At 44.7% G+C, this 18,469-nt stretch overlaps 2 protein-coding genes across 2 annotated transcripts in view; one reads left to right on the top strand and one right to left on the bottom strand.

Moving 5' to 3' along the window:
- CCNL1 (cyclin L1) overlaps window positions 1-12,113 on the bottom strand; it is a 37,609-nt gene extending 25,496 nt beyond the window's left edge. The window contains exons 1-3 of the mRNA XM_040349232.1: window positions 11,769-12,113; window positions 11,535-11,609; window positions 5,738-5,847 (exon numbers count right to left, since the gene is read on the bottom strand). Of these exons, the coding sequence (XP_040205166.1) occupies window positions 5,738-5,847; window positions 11,535-11,609; window positions 11,769-12,011 (428 nt within the window). The 5' untranslated portion in view covers window positions 12,012-12,113. The remainder of the gene's footprint in view (window positions 1-5,737; window positions 5,848-11,534; window positions 11,610-11,768) is intronic.
- Window positions 12,114-12,220: 107 nt separating this feature from the next.
- SSR3 (signal sequence receptor subunit 3) overlaps window positions 12,221-18,469 on the top strand; it is an 11,926-nt gene continuing 5,677 nt past the window's right edge. Inside the window, exons 1-3 of the mRNA XM_040349233.1 lie at window positions 12,221-12,447; window positions 14,224-14,350; window positions 17,479-17,577. Coding sequence (XP_040205167.1) covers window positions 12,315-12,447; window positions 14,224-14,350; window positions 17,479-17,577 — 359 coding nt within the window. The 5' untranslated portion in view covers window positions 12,221-12,314. The remainder of the gene's footprint in view (window positions 12,448-14,223; window positions 14,351-17,478; window positions 17,578-18,469) is intronic.

Below are 18,469 nucleotides of genomic sequence, written 5' to 3'. Positions count from 1 at the left end.
CATGACACAGGAGTCTGTTCAAATGGTTCACCAGTGGCCAACCTGTGAGTCCCCGATTCCAGTGACCTATTCTCAGAGCACTGGCTTCTCCATGGGGATTTTTCGAAAACTTCACTCACTGTTGCCAAGACGAAAGCTTCATCTCTATGTACCACTCCACATCACCCAGGCATTGGTAAATGTAGCTGGTTGCTGTATAGTCGGTTGCAAGGGAAAAAAATATAAAGTCAATACACATGTTTAAGACATAAAAAGGTTACATGATTTTTCTTCTGCTTGCTTTACATGTCATAACTACTACTCATAGGGTTTGCCAGATTACTTAATAAAAGATGTTCTGACTTAACAATAAAGTATATAACTTAGATCCAGCAGGCATATGCAATGGAAATAAAGACCATATTAAACATTGCTTGAATATCTTCAATGTCTTCTTTCTACATGACATGCGTGCTGATGCAATGTAAAAAGTATCTCTATTTGCACCAGTGTGTACAGACATTTACTGTAAAGCAAACCAATTTTATAAAAACAAGACATCTCATTGACTGTATATAAATTTGTTCACCAAATTATTTAATATTGGACTTCATATGAAGAAAAAAACAAAAACAAAAAAAAAACACTGTTGTGGGTGCAGGACAGCCATTTAATGACATGAAGTCCTGAACCTGCAAACACCCAAAGATGTATAGGGGTGCCATTCATTTTTAATGACACCCCCACACATCAGAAAACACAATGTGTATTCGGGTGCATGAAACCACATGGTGAAAAAACACCATGCGTTTTCTGAGCGTCAGCATTTTAGGGAAAGTGCAGGGACCTTTTCCATGTGTTTCTGGTAGGTACAGCAGCCCATTCAAAGCGCATCATGCAGGGTGCTTAAGAGTGTGAACCTTTTTAGAGTCTCATGGTAAAGCTAGGAATGATGGCGACGGATTGGTTTGGCCCAAGCTATGTGTGAAGAAAATTTAGCAGAAAAGGACATTTAATACTTGAGAATTAAGCCCAGTCCTTAGAAGGCACGACCTTCACAACTGTATGAACGCACACATCACGTAACTACGCTTTCAATCTGAGCCAATCCTTTGGCTAAATGAGTTGCAGTTTAAGGGCCTGAAATATGACTAGCTAACAAAAAAACAAAACCAGAGCCGACTTCAAACTCCCAAATACAAGTCTCAATAAAATGTAAAGTCTGCACTACGAATTATTCATAATCACGTAAAATTTAAGAGAATTGTAGATAATAGTCTTCGAAAATGAATGCGCATCTGGCCCACAAGAAAAATTTCTATACATGGTTATACACACACACACACACACACCTTTGTTTATTTAAAGCGGAACTCAACCCTAAAGTGGAACTCCCACTGATCGGATCCCTCCCCCCCTCCAGTGTCACATTTGACACCTGTCAGGGGGGTGTTTTCACCCACTTCCAGCCACACAGTCGCTCATCCTCTGCTGCGAACGGCGCTGGACTCCAGGACAGGTAAGTGTCCTAATATTAAAAGTCAGCAGCTGCAGTATTTGTAGCTGCTGGCTTTTAATATTTTTTCAGCGCACATCCGCAATAATTCATGCACAGAAAACCAATTACAGCCTACTGCTACATGGCTTCATGATCAACTGTGACCGTCTTTAAAGAAGAATTGTGATTACATGAGAAGGGGGTTTTATTCTGTTGAAACTATCTGTAGTCCGTGTGTGCAGTTTTGGCCTTTAAAAGTGGTAGATAAGTTTCAATTCGAGGATAGTCTTTACCAAGGATGCAAACTAGCAATACGTTTCTATTTTTATTTATTTAGTACAAACACAAATCTATGAAGCACATGGGGGGTTGGACAGTTTATGAAATGTCACAAAACTAGATTAAAGCTGAACTCCAGGCAAAAAATAAAGTTTTCCCTCGCAGTGAAGCTGTGCCCGCACCCACAGATGCTCCGATGAAGTCACGTGTCGTGACGTAATGCATAAGGTTAGATGTGACCGGAAGTGACGTGACACCCTGACCGTCCACCGGAAGTGCCGCTGTTTGGCGTTTTATTCGTTTTTTCAATGTAAGCACATTTTTACCTTTATTAAATTTTAAAGTGCTTGCATACTTCACCATGAGAGCTTTTTATTTCTACATTTGCTCCTGATACACCTTGTGGCTATCCTGTGGAGTCGACTTCGCTGCGCCTGGACCTATACTGGTATTGGATACAGAGAACGCCCCTCGATTCTATCTCAGCACTGGGAAGATTCCGTGCAACACGTGTTACCCACTGTTTGGATTCTGTTCCAGTTTTGGGAGGATTTCGTTGACACGCATGACCTAGTGTCTGGAGGTAAGCGCACTGCGAGCCCAGGCTAAGCAAAGAGTTATCAAGATTGTCCACATTGATGCCCGAAGTGCAGAAGTTTTGTTTATCACTGGCACACTAGATTGATTTATCCAAACTTTGATTTATATATTTGGACTTTTATTTTTGGATTTATTATCAGTTTTGGGTTATTTCACTAATTTTGAATTCACTGCATATCTATTGATTGTTATCAGTCCCCTATGGACTGTCTTTATATTCACTTTTAGATTTTCAGTTTGCGCTCATCATTCTTTATTCAGACCTTTATTAGTGTTAAAAGTGCTTGTTTTGTCCAGGGGAGAGAAAGACTTATGCCTTGTACACGCGTAAGGGATTCCTGGCGGTTAAAAGTCCACCGGGAATCCCGAGGGGAAAACCCGAGAACCTGCTCGGTAAGTTTTTCCCCCCTACACAAAAAACTGCGATGGAGCATACACACGGCCGGTTTTCACGGCCAAAGGCTCTCATGGCAGTTTTCCCCGACGGGAAAAACGGTTGTGTTTACAAAACATTTATACTCACATAATACTCTTCACCAGCAAACAGCGCTCCCCCAAAGAACTGTTCCTAGCACCCTCAAGTCCAGAGCAAGTCTGTAGAGCTTGCTCTGGGCTTAATGACCTCAGGAACAATCCACTGCTCAAAACTGCTCGAGTGTGGAGGTGCGGGAGCTGCAGGGAGGGTCAAAGGATCGGGTACAGCATCTCACAAGAGTAAGTACATCCCTCACATTTTTGAAAATATTTTATTATATCATTTCATGCGACAACACTGAAGAAATTACACCTTTCTACAATGTAAAGCTTGTAATGTCTAAACCACTGGCAACAAAAGTGAGTACACCCCCAAGTGAAAATTTCCAAATTGAGCCCGAAGTGTCAATATTTTGTGTGGCCACCATTATCTTCTTCCAGCACTGCCTTAAACCCCTTGGGCATGAAGTTCACCAGAACTTTACAGGCTGCCACTGGAGTCCTCTTCCACGACGACATCACTGAGCTGTTGGATGTTGGAGACCTTGCATTCCTCCACTTTCTGTTTGAGGATGTCCCACAGATGCTCAATAGGGTTTAGGTCTGGACACATGATTGGCCAGTCCATCACCCTAACCCTCAGCTTCTTTAGCAAGGCAGTGGTCATCTTGGAGGTGCGTTTGGGGTCGTTATGTTGGAATACTGCCCTGCGGCCCAGTCTCCGAAGGGAGTGGATCATGCTCTGCTTCAGTATGTCACAGTACATGTTGGCTTTCATGTTTTCCTCAATGAACTGTAGCTCCCCAGTGCTGTTCCACTCATGCAGCCCCAGACCATGACACTCCCACCACCGTGCTTGACTGTAGTGAAGACACACTTTTGTACTCCTCACCTGGTTGCCGCCACACACACTTGACACCATCTGAACCAAATAAGTTTATCTTGGTCTCATCAGACCACAGGACAGGACATGGTTCCAGTAATCCACGTCCTTAGTCTGCTTGTCTTCAGCAAACTGTTTGCTGGCTTTTTTGTGCATCATCTTCTTCTGGGATGACAGCCATGCAAACCAATTTGATGCAGTGTGAGGCATATGACAGGCTGACCCCCCACCCCTTCAACCTTTGCAGCAATGCTGGCATCACTCATACGTCCATTTCCCAAAGACAACCTCTGGATAGGAGGCTGAGCACATTCACTCAACTTCTTTGGTCGACCATGGCGAGACCTGTTCTGAGTGGAACCTGTCCTGTTAAACAGCTGTGTGGTCTTGGCCACCATGCTGCAGCTCAGTTTCAGGGTCTTGGCAATCTTCTTATAGCCTAGACCATCTTTATGTAGAGCAACAATTCTTTTTTTTCAGATCCTCAGAGTTCTTTGCCACTATGAACTTCCAGTGACCAGTATGAGAGAGAGAGAGAGCAATAACACCAAATTTTAACACACTTACTCCCCATTCACACCCAAGACCTTGTAACACTAACGAGTCCCATGACACCGGAGAGGAAAAATAGTTAACCGAGCCCGATTTGGACATTTTTACTTAGGGGGTGTACTCACTTTTGTTGCCAGCGGTTCTGACATTAATGGCTGTGTCAAGTTATTTTGAGGGGACAGCAAATTTACACTGTTATACAAGCTGTACACTCACTACTTTACATTGTAGCAAAGTGTCATTTCTTTAGTGTTGTCACATGGAAAGATATAATAAAATATTTACAAAAATGTGAGGAGTGTACTCACTTTTGTGAGATTCTTTAAGTAATACTCCTGTCATCTCTCCCAATTAAAGCAGGGCTTCACCCAAAAAACAAATTTTTTAACATTAGATTGAGGCGAGTTGTTAGAAGCACAATCGGGTGTTTTTTTTTTTTAATCATTGCAGTACATAGCGTTTTAGAGATAGATGGTCTCCACGGCTTCCGGGTATGATCTGCAGGACCGTCGCATACAGCGCGCCACGAGTTGCCGAAAGGAGCCGAACGTTGGTGCGCAGGCGCCTTATAGAGCCGACTCGCAGTCCGGCTTCTTTCGGCAACTCGTGACGCGCTGTATGCGCCGGTCGGAAGCCTGTCAATTAGGAACGCCCAGTCCCGCATATCATACCCGCAATGTCATACTGCAATGATAAAAAAAAAAAACGATGTTGCTTCTAACAACTCACCTCAATCTAATATATATATAAAAAAAAAAAAAAATATTGGGTGAACCCCCCGCTTTAACTCTCGTAGTGCAGGCACAGCCCCACTGGAAGGAAAACATTTTTTGCTCGGAAAACAGCTTTAAAGGAAATAATTGAACATGCAATACTTTACAGAAACCTAAAAACCCTCTTGAAAATATATCTGACATGCTCTTTATTTTAACAAAAAAAAAAAAAAACCACCCTACTTTTTTTTACTTATACATTCTACTGTAAAATCAAACCTGAGTCTTGGCTCTTGGCTTGTCTCTAACTTAGAAGTCTGTTAATTAGGCCTGGGGGATCCATACATAGCTAAGTGCTGAAAACAGATTCCAACACAAGATCTTAATGGAAAAATTAAGCATGATATTCAAATAAGATTAAGAGAATGTTCGGCACATGATGTACAAATATGGGGGGCAGGAAAAAGTACACAACACAAATCTGTTGTGTAAGGAACGTTTGTGAAAATATATTTCCTCAAGAAATCAAAGCTGGTAATATTCATAACAAATGGCCTTTAAGAAATGTTATCACACTGAAATAATTAAACTGTCTCATCTAATATAGGTATATATTCTTTAATTCTACAGCGGCTGGAAAAATGCTTATTTCTGTTCAGTAGGCACCGATATTGGATGGAGGAGCACAAGATTGTAAAGCTGCTTCTTTAAAAATTATTTGACAAACCAGTAATGCATTTGCATAACAAAGAAACATACCGTTTTACTCTTAATTGGCGCAAGTGATGAAAAACGTTGATCACATCTCTAATCCTTCTGGGCGCTTCTTCAATTTTGGAAGCAAGATTGATACAAGCCATGGCAACAATCTGAAAAGAAGTCAATGTGATGAGAGTACCATATTTCAACATTTGTTTAGGGGAGAAAAAAAAAAAAGCAAGGAAGCGATGTGGAATGAAAAGCATTGTTAAACTTCAATATATATGTATATACACGGTATATATTTTTCTCTTAGTTTTTGCTGCAAAGGTGTGACCAAGAACCTAAAGGTGTGAATACTCAAGCTCAGAGGCTTCTGACATTCAGTAACCTGTTTAACACTCAGGACCATGCAACATATTATCCAGTTGCTGGCAACAAGTAGCTAGTGACACGCTCACCAAAAAAACTGCAAAGAAAATACCCCCCTTCCATGTATCACCAGATGAGTGAGGCGTCACTGCTTAGATAAAAGGAACCAATGCAGTGTGCAAGGAAGTGACAGTACGCTCATCCAGCCAGTGACAAAGTCCGATGGAAACTGACAAACTGTATAATGATCCTGTCCCTTATGACAGGAGCAAGGTCTGTGAGAAAAGCAGAATATATCAATGCTCAGCAATTATATATTCAGCGTTCACACTGTAGATAGTTGGCACCCAGGGAAAGAAAAGTCACACATGTAAAGCTTGTAAGAGCAAAAGCCAACATATCTACAACAATGATTTTGTACAATTCACAAAACACTGCTCTTTAGTACGATTTACACGCCGAGAACTAAAATGCTCACCTGGAATCACATTCTGAAAAGTTGGGAAGACAATTAAAGCCATACAGCAAATTTGACTCCGAATTTAAAAGCACTGGTGAGAACAGGTCCTGTTATAGGTCCACATGGACCTCCCAAATTAAAATAGCAAAATACAAAAATACCAAATTTAAATACAATTCAGTCATTGGATTTAGGAATGGTTAAAGTGGGCACTTGGTGCACAATCCTTAAAACATTCATTCAATCTGTATCCTTGACTCCAAAGAATCTTGTCAAGATCTGAAAACTGTCCTTACTGAGGCACAGAGTCTATGGAACCAGAAGTCTTTGACGATCGCTGAACTGCCCGACTCGGAGATCGCTGAACTGCCCGACTCGGAATGTGCACTTCAGACCTTGGAAGGAACTTTAGTCAGTGTTTCGCTTGGACAAAGTAAGAGCTAGCGTTCATGTGCATTTAGGTTTTGCGTCAGACATCAGTCTCTGAAGAATCTTTGATGCATGTGGAACAAAGTGCTTGATTTTGAGCAGTATATACACAAACCTGTATTACCTGAACCTAAAATGCTTGTGCAGGCATGGGAAGACCTCTGGAATTTGCCTGTGCGCACACATTTCTGCAACTAAACCTGTATGCACAGGGCATAAGAGCTACAAGAAAACTGTAAACCTAATCTGTTCTGAAAGTGTTGATAGAGTATTTTTCACTCTAACATCACATACTTATTCAGTTGTACTTTTGGAAGGAGTCTGACGCACATTGAAAGTACATTTATCATTATGGGAACACTTTTTTTCCTATTTGTATTTTAAATGCCATGCAATTTACACTGTGCCATAGCAGAGGCTGTTCGGTTATCTGTTGTGGGCATTGAGGGCCCTATTCTCTTTAAATCAACACAACCTGCTTTCTGCTGAAGTAGCAATTTATCTTGGGAGGCTTGCAATGATCTTACAACTAAATAATTCATGTTAGGTGTAACTGAAAATGCATTCAAATTATTGCAGGTGCACATAATGCGATTTTGAATGTCTCTATTTAAATGACCTGAATGGTGAAGTGCAGGTTGACAACACTACAAGGGATATTCTCTAGACTTGCTGAATGAACCACACTGGAAAAAAAAAAACAGGCCTCAATCTAAATAACTTTTATACAGTTGAATGTTGAATTTAAACTTGATAAAAAAAGAATCCTCCCCATTTACATAACATACAGCTGCAGGGATTGTAATAAAATTAACTTTGCAGGACCAGAGACATCTTTATGAGATTCCAGTGATGTCGTCCCAATGACCCACACTGCTGTCTCATCAGGACAAAGTTGAAGGGTGCCCCACATTATTTCTTGCACATCGCAAGGCATCTCCCAAGAGCACATTGTTGGCAATGTGTGGTCTGGTTACTGTGACTAAGAATGCTAGGGCTCCTACATATGAAAGAGCAGTTTTAACTCTAGCGATCAATGGAAATGATCTGGAACAGGCAGATAAAACCTGCCTTTGTAGCATAAACCTCCCTAATACAGAGTGTTGTCACAGAGACATCAGTGCATTTTACCAAGTGAGTTCACATCTATTCTGTACAGGTGGTGCCTTGCATTTTACAACACTTTTTTCTAATGTTCAAATAGAGCCAAGGCAGCAGTTAGTGAAAGAAACTGTTTATTTGGACCAGCTTGATCCAAACTATTTGAAGCGACAGGAAACTTGGAAATCCGCTTTAAAGGCCAAGGTCTCACACACACACAAAAAATGTGCACGCTTTCTTCGGGTGTCTGCAGAGCATTGCACCCATGATCAGTAGATCACAGTTGCAATGTCAGACACCTGCAGAATCTCAATATATCTCACATACTGGCAGACAGTAGCTGGAGAGCAGGAAGTTCAATGAACCAAGAGAGCTTACCAGTGCCCTTGCAGTTCATAGAGAACTACAAGCCATCTGCCACAGTGGAAGATCGTACTTTTAGTACATTCATTCACAGAACTCTGACAGCAGGTACAGGGAGAAGACCAGTGCCAATCCTGACCTCCCTGGGGCCCTAAGCAAAATGACATGTCACATTAAAGTTGAGAAGGGGGGGGGGGGGTGTTCTGCATGTCGGAAATGACATCGCACATTAAAATGAGAAGCTGTGGGGTTCTGACTTCTTCTCCCATGCAGCCAGCGAGTTGAGAAAGGGGGGTGAGGGGCCAGGTGGGGCCTCTAGTAATTTGGGGAGCCCTCCGCAGCTTTGCGGGGCCCTAAGCGGCTTGCATAGTGAGCCTATAGGGCGGATCGGCCCTGGAGAAGATTCCCCATCCACTGTCACAGCAGGAGATCGGAGGGATGCAGGAAGGTGCTCTTTGGTAACCTGTTACATCCCGACTATGGGTGCAACAGGTTACCAAACAGGAACTTAACTTTTAATGTGAACATGCATCTATACTACATTTGCCTCACTGATGCTTCACTGATGCTGGAAATTAGTCAGTGCTCTTCTGGTGCCGAAAATGGAGTTGCAGCTCTTGAAAAACTTCTGCGCAAGGGCAGCCAAAGCAGGTGGTAAAATGCATGTGGTTGCCACACAGTAGGGTGGCATTTTGAGGCAAGGAGGCGACATATTGGAATCCTCCTTGCCGTGTTTCAAACACCCTCTGAAAAGAGATCCACCGCATAGCACTTTTTAAGCCCACAATGTAATTTCTTCTTCCCTTATCCATTCAAAAAAATACCCTGTGAATTCTTTTCACAGGATAAAAGTCATTGTGAGAATGGACAAGGCAAGATCCTGCTATTTACCCGCCACTCTTCTCCCCTTGTCCATTTACAGAAAGCCTTGCAATTAATAAACAGAACACAAGGCTTTCTTTGGGTATACGAGGAGAGGGAAAGTAGGGTAAACAGCAGGATCTCGCTGTATCCATTCTCAGAACGATTTGAGACAGAACTGTCAGTCACATTCCAGGAAGAATAAAAACAACTATTGAGATATACAAGGTCTGGCCAGAAAGTATCCGGCCAAGTAATATAAAAAATAGAGACATTTATTGGAGAAGATGCAAGAAACACGGTACATAGGACAAGGATGCCTCAATCAATTTTAAAGCGGAGGTTCACCCTAATAACACGTATATCTGACCAACTTCCTTACATTCGTAACAAGTACTGTCCGCAATTTTTTATGCTTTACGTACCTTGTAATCCATCTTTTCAATCTACTTCTCCCCGCGGGAGTAGGCGTTTCTATGCCTAGGGAGGTCGCCCAGATGACTGACGTCTGTTCCCCCCCGGGGGATAAGGCCCCACCCCCCGTATTGCGTAGGCGTGCACGAGATGCGGGGTTTCCGAAAGAAGTCGAACATGCAGAGATGCGAGTCGGCTCTATACGGGCCTGCGCTCTGCATGTTCGGCAGCCCCGACACTCGTGCGCACCTACGCAATAAGGGGGGCGGGGCCTTATCCGCCAGGGTGAACAGACGTCAGTCATCTGGGCGACCTCCCAGATGACAATCCCCCTAGACATAGAAACGCCTACTCCCGCGGGAGAAGTAGATTGAAAAGATGGATTACAAGGTATGTAAAGCATAAAAAATTAAAAAAATTGCGGACTGTACTTGTTACGAATATAAGGAAGTTGGTCAGATATACATGTTATTAGGGTGAACCTCTGCTTTAAACTAGTCACCTTGGGACATCAAACTGTTCAAATCACTATTAGCTTCCTCGTCATTTTTCCCTGAATCTTATCGACGGTCTGAAATCTCTGCCCTTTCAAGGCGATTTTAGCTTTGGGAAAAGCCACAAGTCGCAGTGTGGCAAATCTGTTTGATGGGGAGGACCAAGTCGCCTGCATGATTTGAGGTTTCGCCAAAAACCTCTGCACTAAACACGATGCATGGGCGGGCAAATTGTGAGTAGACCGACAATCACATGACTTCCCACCACTCTTCTCTTGGCTGACATCAGCGGGGAATGTCGGCCCCTCCCACTGTAGTGCTCAGACCGAACTGGCAGGCCACGTGAGCGCACAGCGGCGCTGTAAATAAGGTTTTTGTGCAATCGTTTTAAAAAAACAGTCACTGCACATTAAATCATCCAGTAAGGGGGGGGGGGGGTCATTCACAGTCTGGCTACATCACACAGCTCATGCTACAATTCAGAATCAGATGAGAGTCCCTGGACCAAACTGACGCTATTCCATGGGTCAGAGTCTAGAAAGGGTGTACCGACTCACCCAGACTTGGGTGAAGTTCACCAATGAGACCTGGGCATAATAGGTACTCGCCGCCCCCACCACCACCACTTTCATTGAATCAGATTCACTTTCATGATTCATTCAAACTCTGTAGCGAGTTAATTCATTGATTGCAATCAGAGATTCAGTAGCCAAGCCTAGTGCTTACAACGATCAGCTTTCATCTATATCAAACTTTTATCCCAAGAAGAAACAAAACTGTTACTGCAACCGATTTTATTTTTTGCTGGTTGACAAATTGAGACTTTGCCGAAACGCATCAAAAATGCTTGTGAATGGCAAAACGTGCCAGGAAAACGCATCAACCCACATAGGTGTGACCCAAGCCTCACACAAGAGGTGTGTACCTGGTCTGATCACCAGGTAAAACCAGAGACGAGGGGGGAAAAGATAACAAATGCAGCCACTGCATCGAATGACTCGTCTTGCGACAACGCTTTAATACCTCATGTGCCCGCTTCCAGCAATCTAGGATGTGCACGCACCTTAGTCACCGCGTCACGGGTGACATCCCGCGGTCGTCTTCTGCGTCCAGCGCCTGCGATGATGTAACTGCTGTGCTGGAGTTACATCGGCTCAGTAGAACCCTCTACCACCCAACATATAGATATAAAATATATATTTATGTTTGGAGGGGCTTAGCTGTGCTTTGACAGTCCCTGAATGAAGTGAATGTAAACACATACATGGGATTAGATCTGAACAATCTCCTGGGAGAGAAGGACACACCATAGACTTCCTGACACCCCCCCCCCCCCCCCCCATCACCACCAGGCATGGCTCACCTCAAAGCTGTGCTTCACGAAGGACTTGGAGTAGAAGAAGCGCTGGAATAACACCTGACCAGTCGCCATGGCCACCTGAGGAAGAGAAAAGAAAATGGGAGGAAGATGAGAGCCCGCCGCCATCTTAGAAGCCCCCAGCCCAGTCAGCGCTCCGCCCGGTGGAGTAGGCCCCGCATAGAGAACACCCGGCACCCCCCTGTCACCCGGCACCCGCCACACACACCCTCCTCTCACCTGCGGCATGCGGAGAAGGATCCCGGCCGCCTGGATGAGCTCACAGCCCAGCACACGCAGGTCCGTCTCGAAGCTCAAGTCTAGGCCGTCCAGCATAGACGGGGTCGGTGACAGGCGCTCCTCCGGAACGATGGAGTTGTCAATGGTGAGGTAGACTTGTGAGTAGAGTCGGTCCCCGATCAGGATTCCCTCGTTAGGGCGCTGCGGAGCCGCAGGAGCGGCGAGGTAGGGTAAGGCCGCCATCGCGCTCTACCAGGAACGTAACTGCAACGACAACTGGCCGGACTCTCACTGGTCTTCTCCCAGAATCCTCCTGCCTGCGTCATTGTGCCCCCTGGTGGAGCTCGGAAACAGCGCGGCCCAGGTGTACGGAAGTAGATGGCTGTGGTTGGCATATGTGTTTCCCTCCGCCCTTGCTGGAGGACTTCCGGTTCCGGTGTCTTAATGCTGACGAATCAGTAGAAGGTATTTGCTGACGGCGGCCGAGGAGAGTCATTCAGTGTGAGACGTGTCTCTTTCCTCTGTGTACCTCCTTCCTCTCCGGCCATGGCTCCCAAAGGCAGCAACAAGCAGCAGTCCGAGGAGGACCTACTACTACAGGACTTCAGCCGCAACCTGTCTGCTAAATCCTCCGCACTCTTCTATGGGAACGCCTTCATCGTGTCCGCCATCCCTATCTGTAAGTATGTGCCCGGCCTCTCTCACATCCCATTCATCCTGCAGACGTGGCGGGGGCCGCACTGCGCTCCTCTATATGTGTGCGCTTCTTCTGTCATCGGCTTCCCTCTGTGTGTGCGGTGATTGGAGGAGAGATCCCACCTCTGACATGCATCGAAAGCCAAGGGTAGTGTTAGGGGATAGGTTCTGTTTTGTTCTTCTCTTCCTGACACAATGGGAAGGAAGTGCAAATCTCTCCATAGTGAGGGAAACGGGTGTCCCCATTGGAGGAACTACAAGCTGGAGTTTTTTTCCATTCACAGAACTGTTTTTAGATTGGGAGAGAAGATCTCGGGGAGGGGTGCAGAGGTAACGTGTTACCCCCTGACTATAGGTGTTACAAAAAGTGAACTTCTCCTTTTAGGCTCCTTTCACCCCTTTGGGCATTTTGGGAATCGCAGGAGAACTTCTGCCCGCGATCTCAAGATTGCAAAACGCAGGTTCAGGTGCCGTTATCTTAAATGGCACCTAAAACATGGTGTGGTTTTGTAGAGCCAAATTGCATTGCGTGAAGTGTGTCGCCCAGAAGAAGCCCCTGCTGCTTTTTGGCCGACAAGCTTTACGCAATGCAGTTTGACGCATGGTAAATTGCGGCAACACCACACTGCGTTTTATATGCCATTCAAAATGATGGCATCTGGACCTGCGTTATTTGAGATCGTGGGCAGAATTGCAGCAACGCCACACCGCGTTTTATATGCCATTGAAAATGATGGCATCTGGACCTGTGTTATTTGAGATCGTGGGCAGAATCGCAGCAATCCCAGAACCCCTAGGTGTGAATGGAGCCTAAAAGTGGTATACTCCCCTCTACCTTCCAGCATTGCATCCCTTGCTGGCTGCTGTCCTATTGCAGTTAGTTTTCCAGGCTTCTTGATTGGCCGGCAGGGGATGATGTAATTTGCACATGAGCACAGAAGTCAGTTATGCCAGCGATGCGCTCTGAGCTGCACATCGCATTGTATGGTCAGTAGAAAATGACAGTTGCTGTTCTGAAACTAAGGTTCTTTATCTGGTTGTGTCAACCTTGTGAATTGCTCCTATTGTAGCAACATGTGAGTATTGAGGTTTCCCTAGGGGTCCTTTGAGCTTTAGAAGCTAGAAATCCATAATTTCTGTGTTTTCAGAAGTATGGCGCGTTAGTCAGTTAGCCCCTGTTCACACCTAGGCGTATATACGCCTGTAGTGCGACGCCGCAGCCTCCCCCGAGACGCCAGAGGGATGATTTAGCATGCACCTCTATGGAGATGGTTCACATCTCCACGCCGTACGCCTGAAAAAAAAGTCCCGGACCTTTTTTTCAGGCGGCTTTCGGCGTTCGGCATAGGAGATGTGAACCATCTCCATAGAGGGGGTGAAGGCTGCATTCACAATCGCGGCGTTTTGTCGCCGCGAATTCAGGCCTCCGACGCCGTACGCCTGAAAAAAAAGTCCCGGACCTTTTTTTCAGGCGGCTTTCGGCGTTCGGCATAGGAGATGTGAACCATCTCCATAGAGGGGGTGAAGGCTGCATTCACAATCGCGGCGTTTTGTCGCCGCGAATTGCGGTACAAAACGCAGCTATTTGTCGCCGCAATTCACGGGACAAAACGCCGCGATTTTGTACGCCGAGGTGTGAATGTTAATGTTCAGTCTTCTGGGCACCACTGAGTTGTCTTTAGGAACACCTACTCTCATCTGTCACAGATCTTTCTATAGCTTATGCCTGAGCAATGTTCTCTTTATTTTTCTATTACAGGGCTGTACTGGAGAATTTGGCACATGGATCTGGTGCAATCGGCTGTCCTGTACAGTGTCATGACCCTTGTCAGCACATACCTTGTGGCCTTTGCCTATAAGAATGTGAAATTTGTTCTCAAACACAAGTAAGTATTTTTTTTTTAACCACTTGCTTACTGTACACATATACCCCCTTCCTGCCCAGGCGAAATTTCAGCTTCCGGCACTGCGTCCCTTTAACTGACAATTGCGCGGTTGTGCGACGTGGCTCCCAAACAAAATTGACGTCCTTTTTTTTCCCCCCACAAATAGAGCTTTCTTTTGGTGGTATTTTATCGCCTCTGCGGTTTTTATTTTTTGTTCTATAAGCAAAAATAGAGCGTCAATTTTGAAAAAAAAAACACAATGGCCCGGATTCACCTAGAATGGCGTATCTTTGTGCGGGCGTAACGTATCCTATTTACGTTGCGCCTCCGCAACTTTTACGAAAGTTGTGGCGGCGTAGCGTAAATAGGCCGGCGTAAGCCCGCCTAATTCAAATTGTGAAGAGGTGGGCGTGTGTTATGTAAATTAACCATGACCTGACGTGATTGACGTTTTTACGAATGGCGCATGCGCCGTCCGTGGACATATCCCAGTGTGCATTGCTCCAAAGTATGCCGCAAGGAAGTATTGGTTTCGACGTGAACGTAAATTACGTCCAGCCCCATTCACGGACAACTTGCGCAAACAACGTAAAATTTTCAAATTTCGTTGCGGGAACGACGACCATACTTAACATTGGTACGCCTCATATAGCAGGGGTAACTTTACGCCGGGAAAAGCCTAACGTAAACGGCGTATCTGTACTGCGTCGGACGGGCGTACGTTCGTGAATTCGCGTATCTAGCTGATTTACATATTTCTAGGCGTAAATCGGCGTACGCGCCCCTAGCGGCCAGCGTGAATATGCAGTTAAGAGATCTAATACAAATCTATGCGTAACTGATTCTAAGAATCGGGCGCATAGATACGACAGCTCAGACTCAGATACGAGATACGCCGTCGTATCTCCTTTGAGAATCTGGGCCAATATTTTTTACTTTTTGCTATAATAAATATCCCATTTAAAAAAAAAAAAAAAACATTTTTCCTCATTTTAGGCCGATACGTATTCTTCTACATATTTTTGTTAAAAAAAAAAAAAATTCCAATAAGCGTATAGTGACTAGTTTGCGCAAACGTTATTTATAATTATGATTTTTTTTTTTACTAGTAATGATCTGCAATATATTTATATAATTTTTTTTTATTGTCACTGCGACATTATGGCGGACACATCGGACACTTTTAAAAAAAAATCATTTTTGGGACCATTCACATTTATACAGTGAACAGTGCTATAAATATGCACTGATAACTGTATAAATGTGACTGGCAGGGAAGGGGTTTACACTAGGGGACGAGGAAGGGGTTAAATGTGTAGCCTAGTGAGTGTTCTAACTGTAGGGGGAGGGGACTGACTGAGGGAGGTGACCGATCTGTGTCCCTATGTACAAGGGACACAGCATTGGTCTCCTCTCCCTGACAGGACGTGGAGCTCTGTGTTTACTCGCAGAGCTCCACGTCCCTGCTCAGTTACTGGGCAATCGCCGGGCACGCGCATCGTGTTCCCAGTAAATCGGCGGCTTTAAAAGACGAGGACGTCTTATGACGTCCTGTCAGAACAACTGAGCTACTATACCGCCATCAATTGACGGCAGCTGGTAGACAAGTGGTTAAAGATCCACCAACACCCCTTCCAGATTTCTTGCCTAGGCTGAAATGCTGTAGCCCACAGCCACCTGGGATACTTTTGTCATGCATCCCAGGAGGTTTCAGATCACTTATGTGCAAATGGTTGTGCACTGCTTCATCCAAGCCAGTTAAGAGTAGATAGATAGATATGAAGTTCCTCTTTCAGCCTTGTAAACAGGACAGTTGATCCTAAACAAGCATGCATCCAATAAAGTCTTGAAAGTCTGATTTCTTATCTTGCAGGTCAGTCACTCGTGTAGTAAAGTTAGAATGACAAACGATGCAGAGTTGGCAGCTGATATAATAAAATCGTGTTTCCTGCCATTGTTAAAATGTTCAAAAAATTGCATTTTCCAAGCCTTGCTGATCCAGCTGTTTCACAATTGTTGAACAAGTTGTGGCTACCATTTGGCAGTGACTTTTTATTGGGAGGGCACAGGGTTACATCAAATTAGGGCTCACACTTTGCAGTGCTCTGGATATGGAAACGCTACAATCGCTCAAATTCCTTCTCTAGTAACTGAACTAACGGCTACCTGCTTGGTTTTTTTTTTTAACCACTTAAGACCCGGACCTTTAAGCAGCTAAAGGACCCGGCGTGTTTTTGCGATTCGGCACTGCGTCGCTTTAACTGACAATTGCGCGGTCGTGCGACGTGGCTCCCAAACAAAATTGGCATCCTTCCCCCCCACAAATAGAGCTTTCTTTTGGTGGTATTTGATCACCTCTGCGGTTTTTATTTTTTGCGCTATAAACAAAAATAGAGCGACAATTTTGAAAAAAAAATGCAATCTTTTTTACTTTTTGCTATAATAAATATCCCCCAAAAATATATACAAAAAATTTATTTTTCCCTCAGTTTAGGTCGATACGTATTCTTCTACCTATTTTTGGTAAAAATAAATAAATAAATTGTTTACTGTGAAAATGACAATTGCAGTTTGGGAGTTAACCACAAGGGGGCGCTGATGGGGTTATGTATGGCCCTTATCTTTGTTTCTAACTGTAGGGGGGGTGTGGCTGTAGGTGTGACGTCATCGATTGTGATTCCCTATATAAGGGAACACACGATCGATGACGGCGCCACAGTGAAGAACGGGGAAGCTGTGTTTACACACAGCTCTCCCCGTTCTAGCTCTGGGGACCGATCGCGGGACTCCAGCGGCGATCGTGGCCGCGAGTCCTGCGGCCACGGAGCTTCGGACCGGGTCGCGTGCACGCGCCTGTGACCCCACAGCTGGTCTTAAAGGGCAACGTACAGTTACATTGGTGTGCCCAGCCGTGCCGTAATGAAATTACAGGAAATGGAGCCTGCACATATGAGAAAATAAGGCTGTACATACAGTATACATTCACAAACTATACATAACAAACACAAGGTTTTTAAAATGTACACATTGATCTGAATACTTTTCACTAAATCAGAGAAAATCTAGTTCCATTGTACTGTTTTACAAGACCTGTAATGATTTTGTTTTTAAATTTCGCTTTGGCACAGGGTGGCACAGAAGCGAGAGGATGCTGTCTCCAGGGAGGTGACCCGCAAGCTGTCTGAGGCTGACAATAGGAAGATGTCTCGTAAGGAAAAGGATGAGAGGTAAAGAGAGCACATCAGCTAACATTTTATATTCAGCTTTATTGAGGCATAAGGTAATGGATCTGGGTTATCTATAGAAAGGCTACCAAACCAGTCAATCATGTGACAGACCCACCCCAGGAGATCAATGATCACTGGGGTTCGGCACCTTTTTAAGAAATTAATTGGCAAGGCCTAACTCATGGGTGCTTTACCTGTGGCCCTCCAGCTGTTGCAAAACTAAAAGTCTCATCATGCCTCTAACTTTTGGGAGTCATGCTTATTGTAATGCCTCATGGAACTAGTAGTTCCACAAGATTTGTAAGGATCACGGGTTGCGCACGCCTGGCCTAACTAAATTGTATGGAAAATAAAATGCGTGCCACTGTAAAAATATAAACTGTAGCCTGCCTTTTAAAAAGTGGACCGTGTCCGTCAGTAGGGCAGTGGAGGGTATCTGTAGTTTTATTTGCATGTCGTCATAATAATAATAATAATAATAATCTATGGTCTTGCCCCATTGGGGGGGGGGGGGGGGTTGATGAAATATCGGGGGTCTAAACAGATTCCACAGTCCCATTTTTCTGCAGCCCCCACTGCACTAGACAGGGAATGAATGGGAAGTCCTCTGTGCCTAGCAGCTTCCTGTTCATTCACAAGCTGAAGCCTTGTAATCGGTTTACTATGATTCAGTTGTGAATCAACAGTCAGTGATTGGTACCCTTCCCTGCTCTCCATCCTGACACAACCTCTGCAGGAGAGGGGAGCCTGGCAGTGCTGCGTGGATGGGACGGGGGGGGGTGCAAGGTAGTGTACAGGGGGGACCGGGCAACACGAAAATAACCTGGGGAGGAGGAGTGGCATTTAGTAGAACAGATTGGCTGTATTTTTTTTTCCCTGCAGCAGCTGGAGG

This window comes from Rana temporaria, chromosome 4 (genome assembly GCF_905171775.1).
Source record: "Rana temporaria chromosome 4, aRanTem1.1, whole genome shotgun sequence".
In the NCBI taxonomy this organism is placed as follows: Eukaryota; Metazoa; Chordata; class Amphibia; order Anura; family Ranidae; genus Rana; species Rana temporaria.
This window is presented reverse-complemented; position numbering and strand designations above follow the sequence as displayed.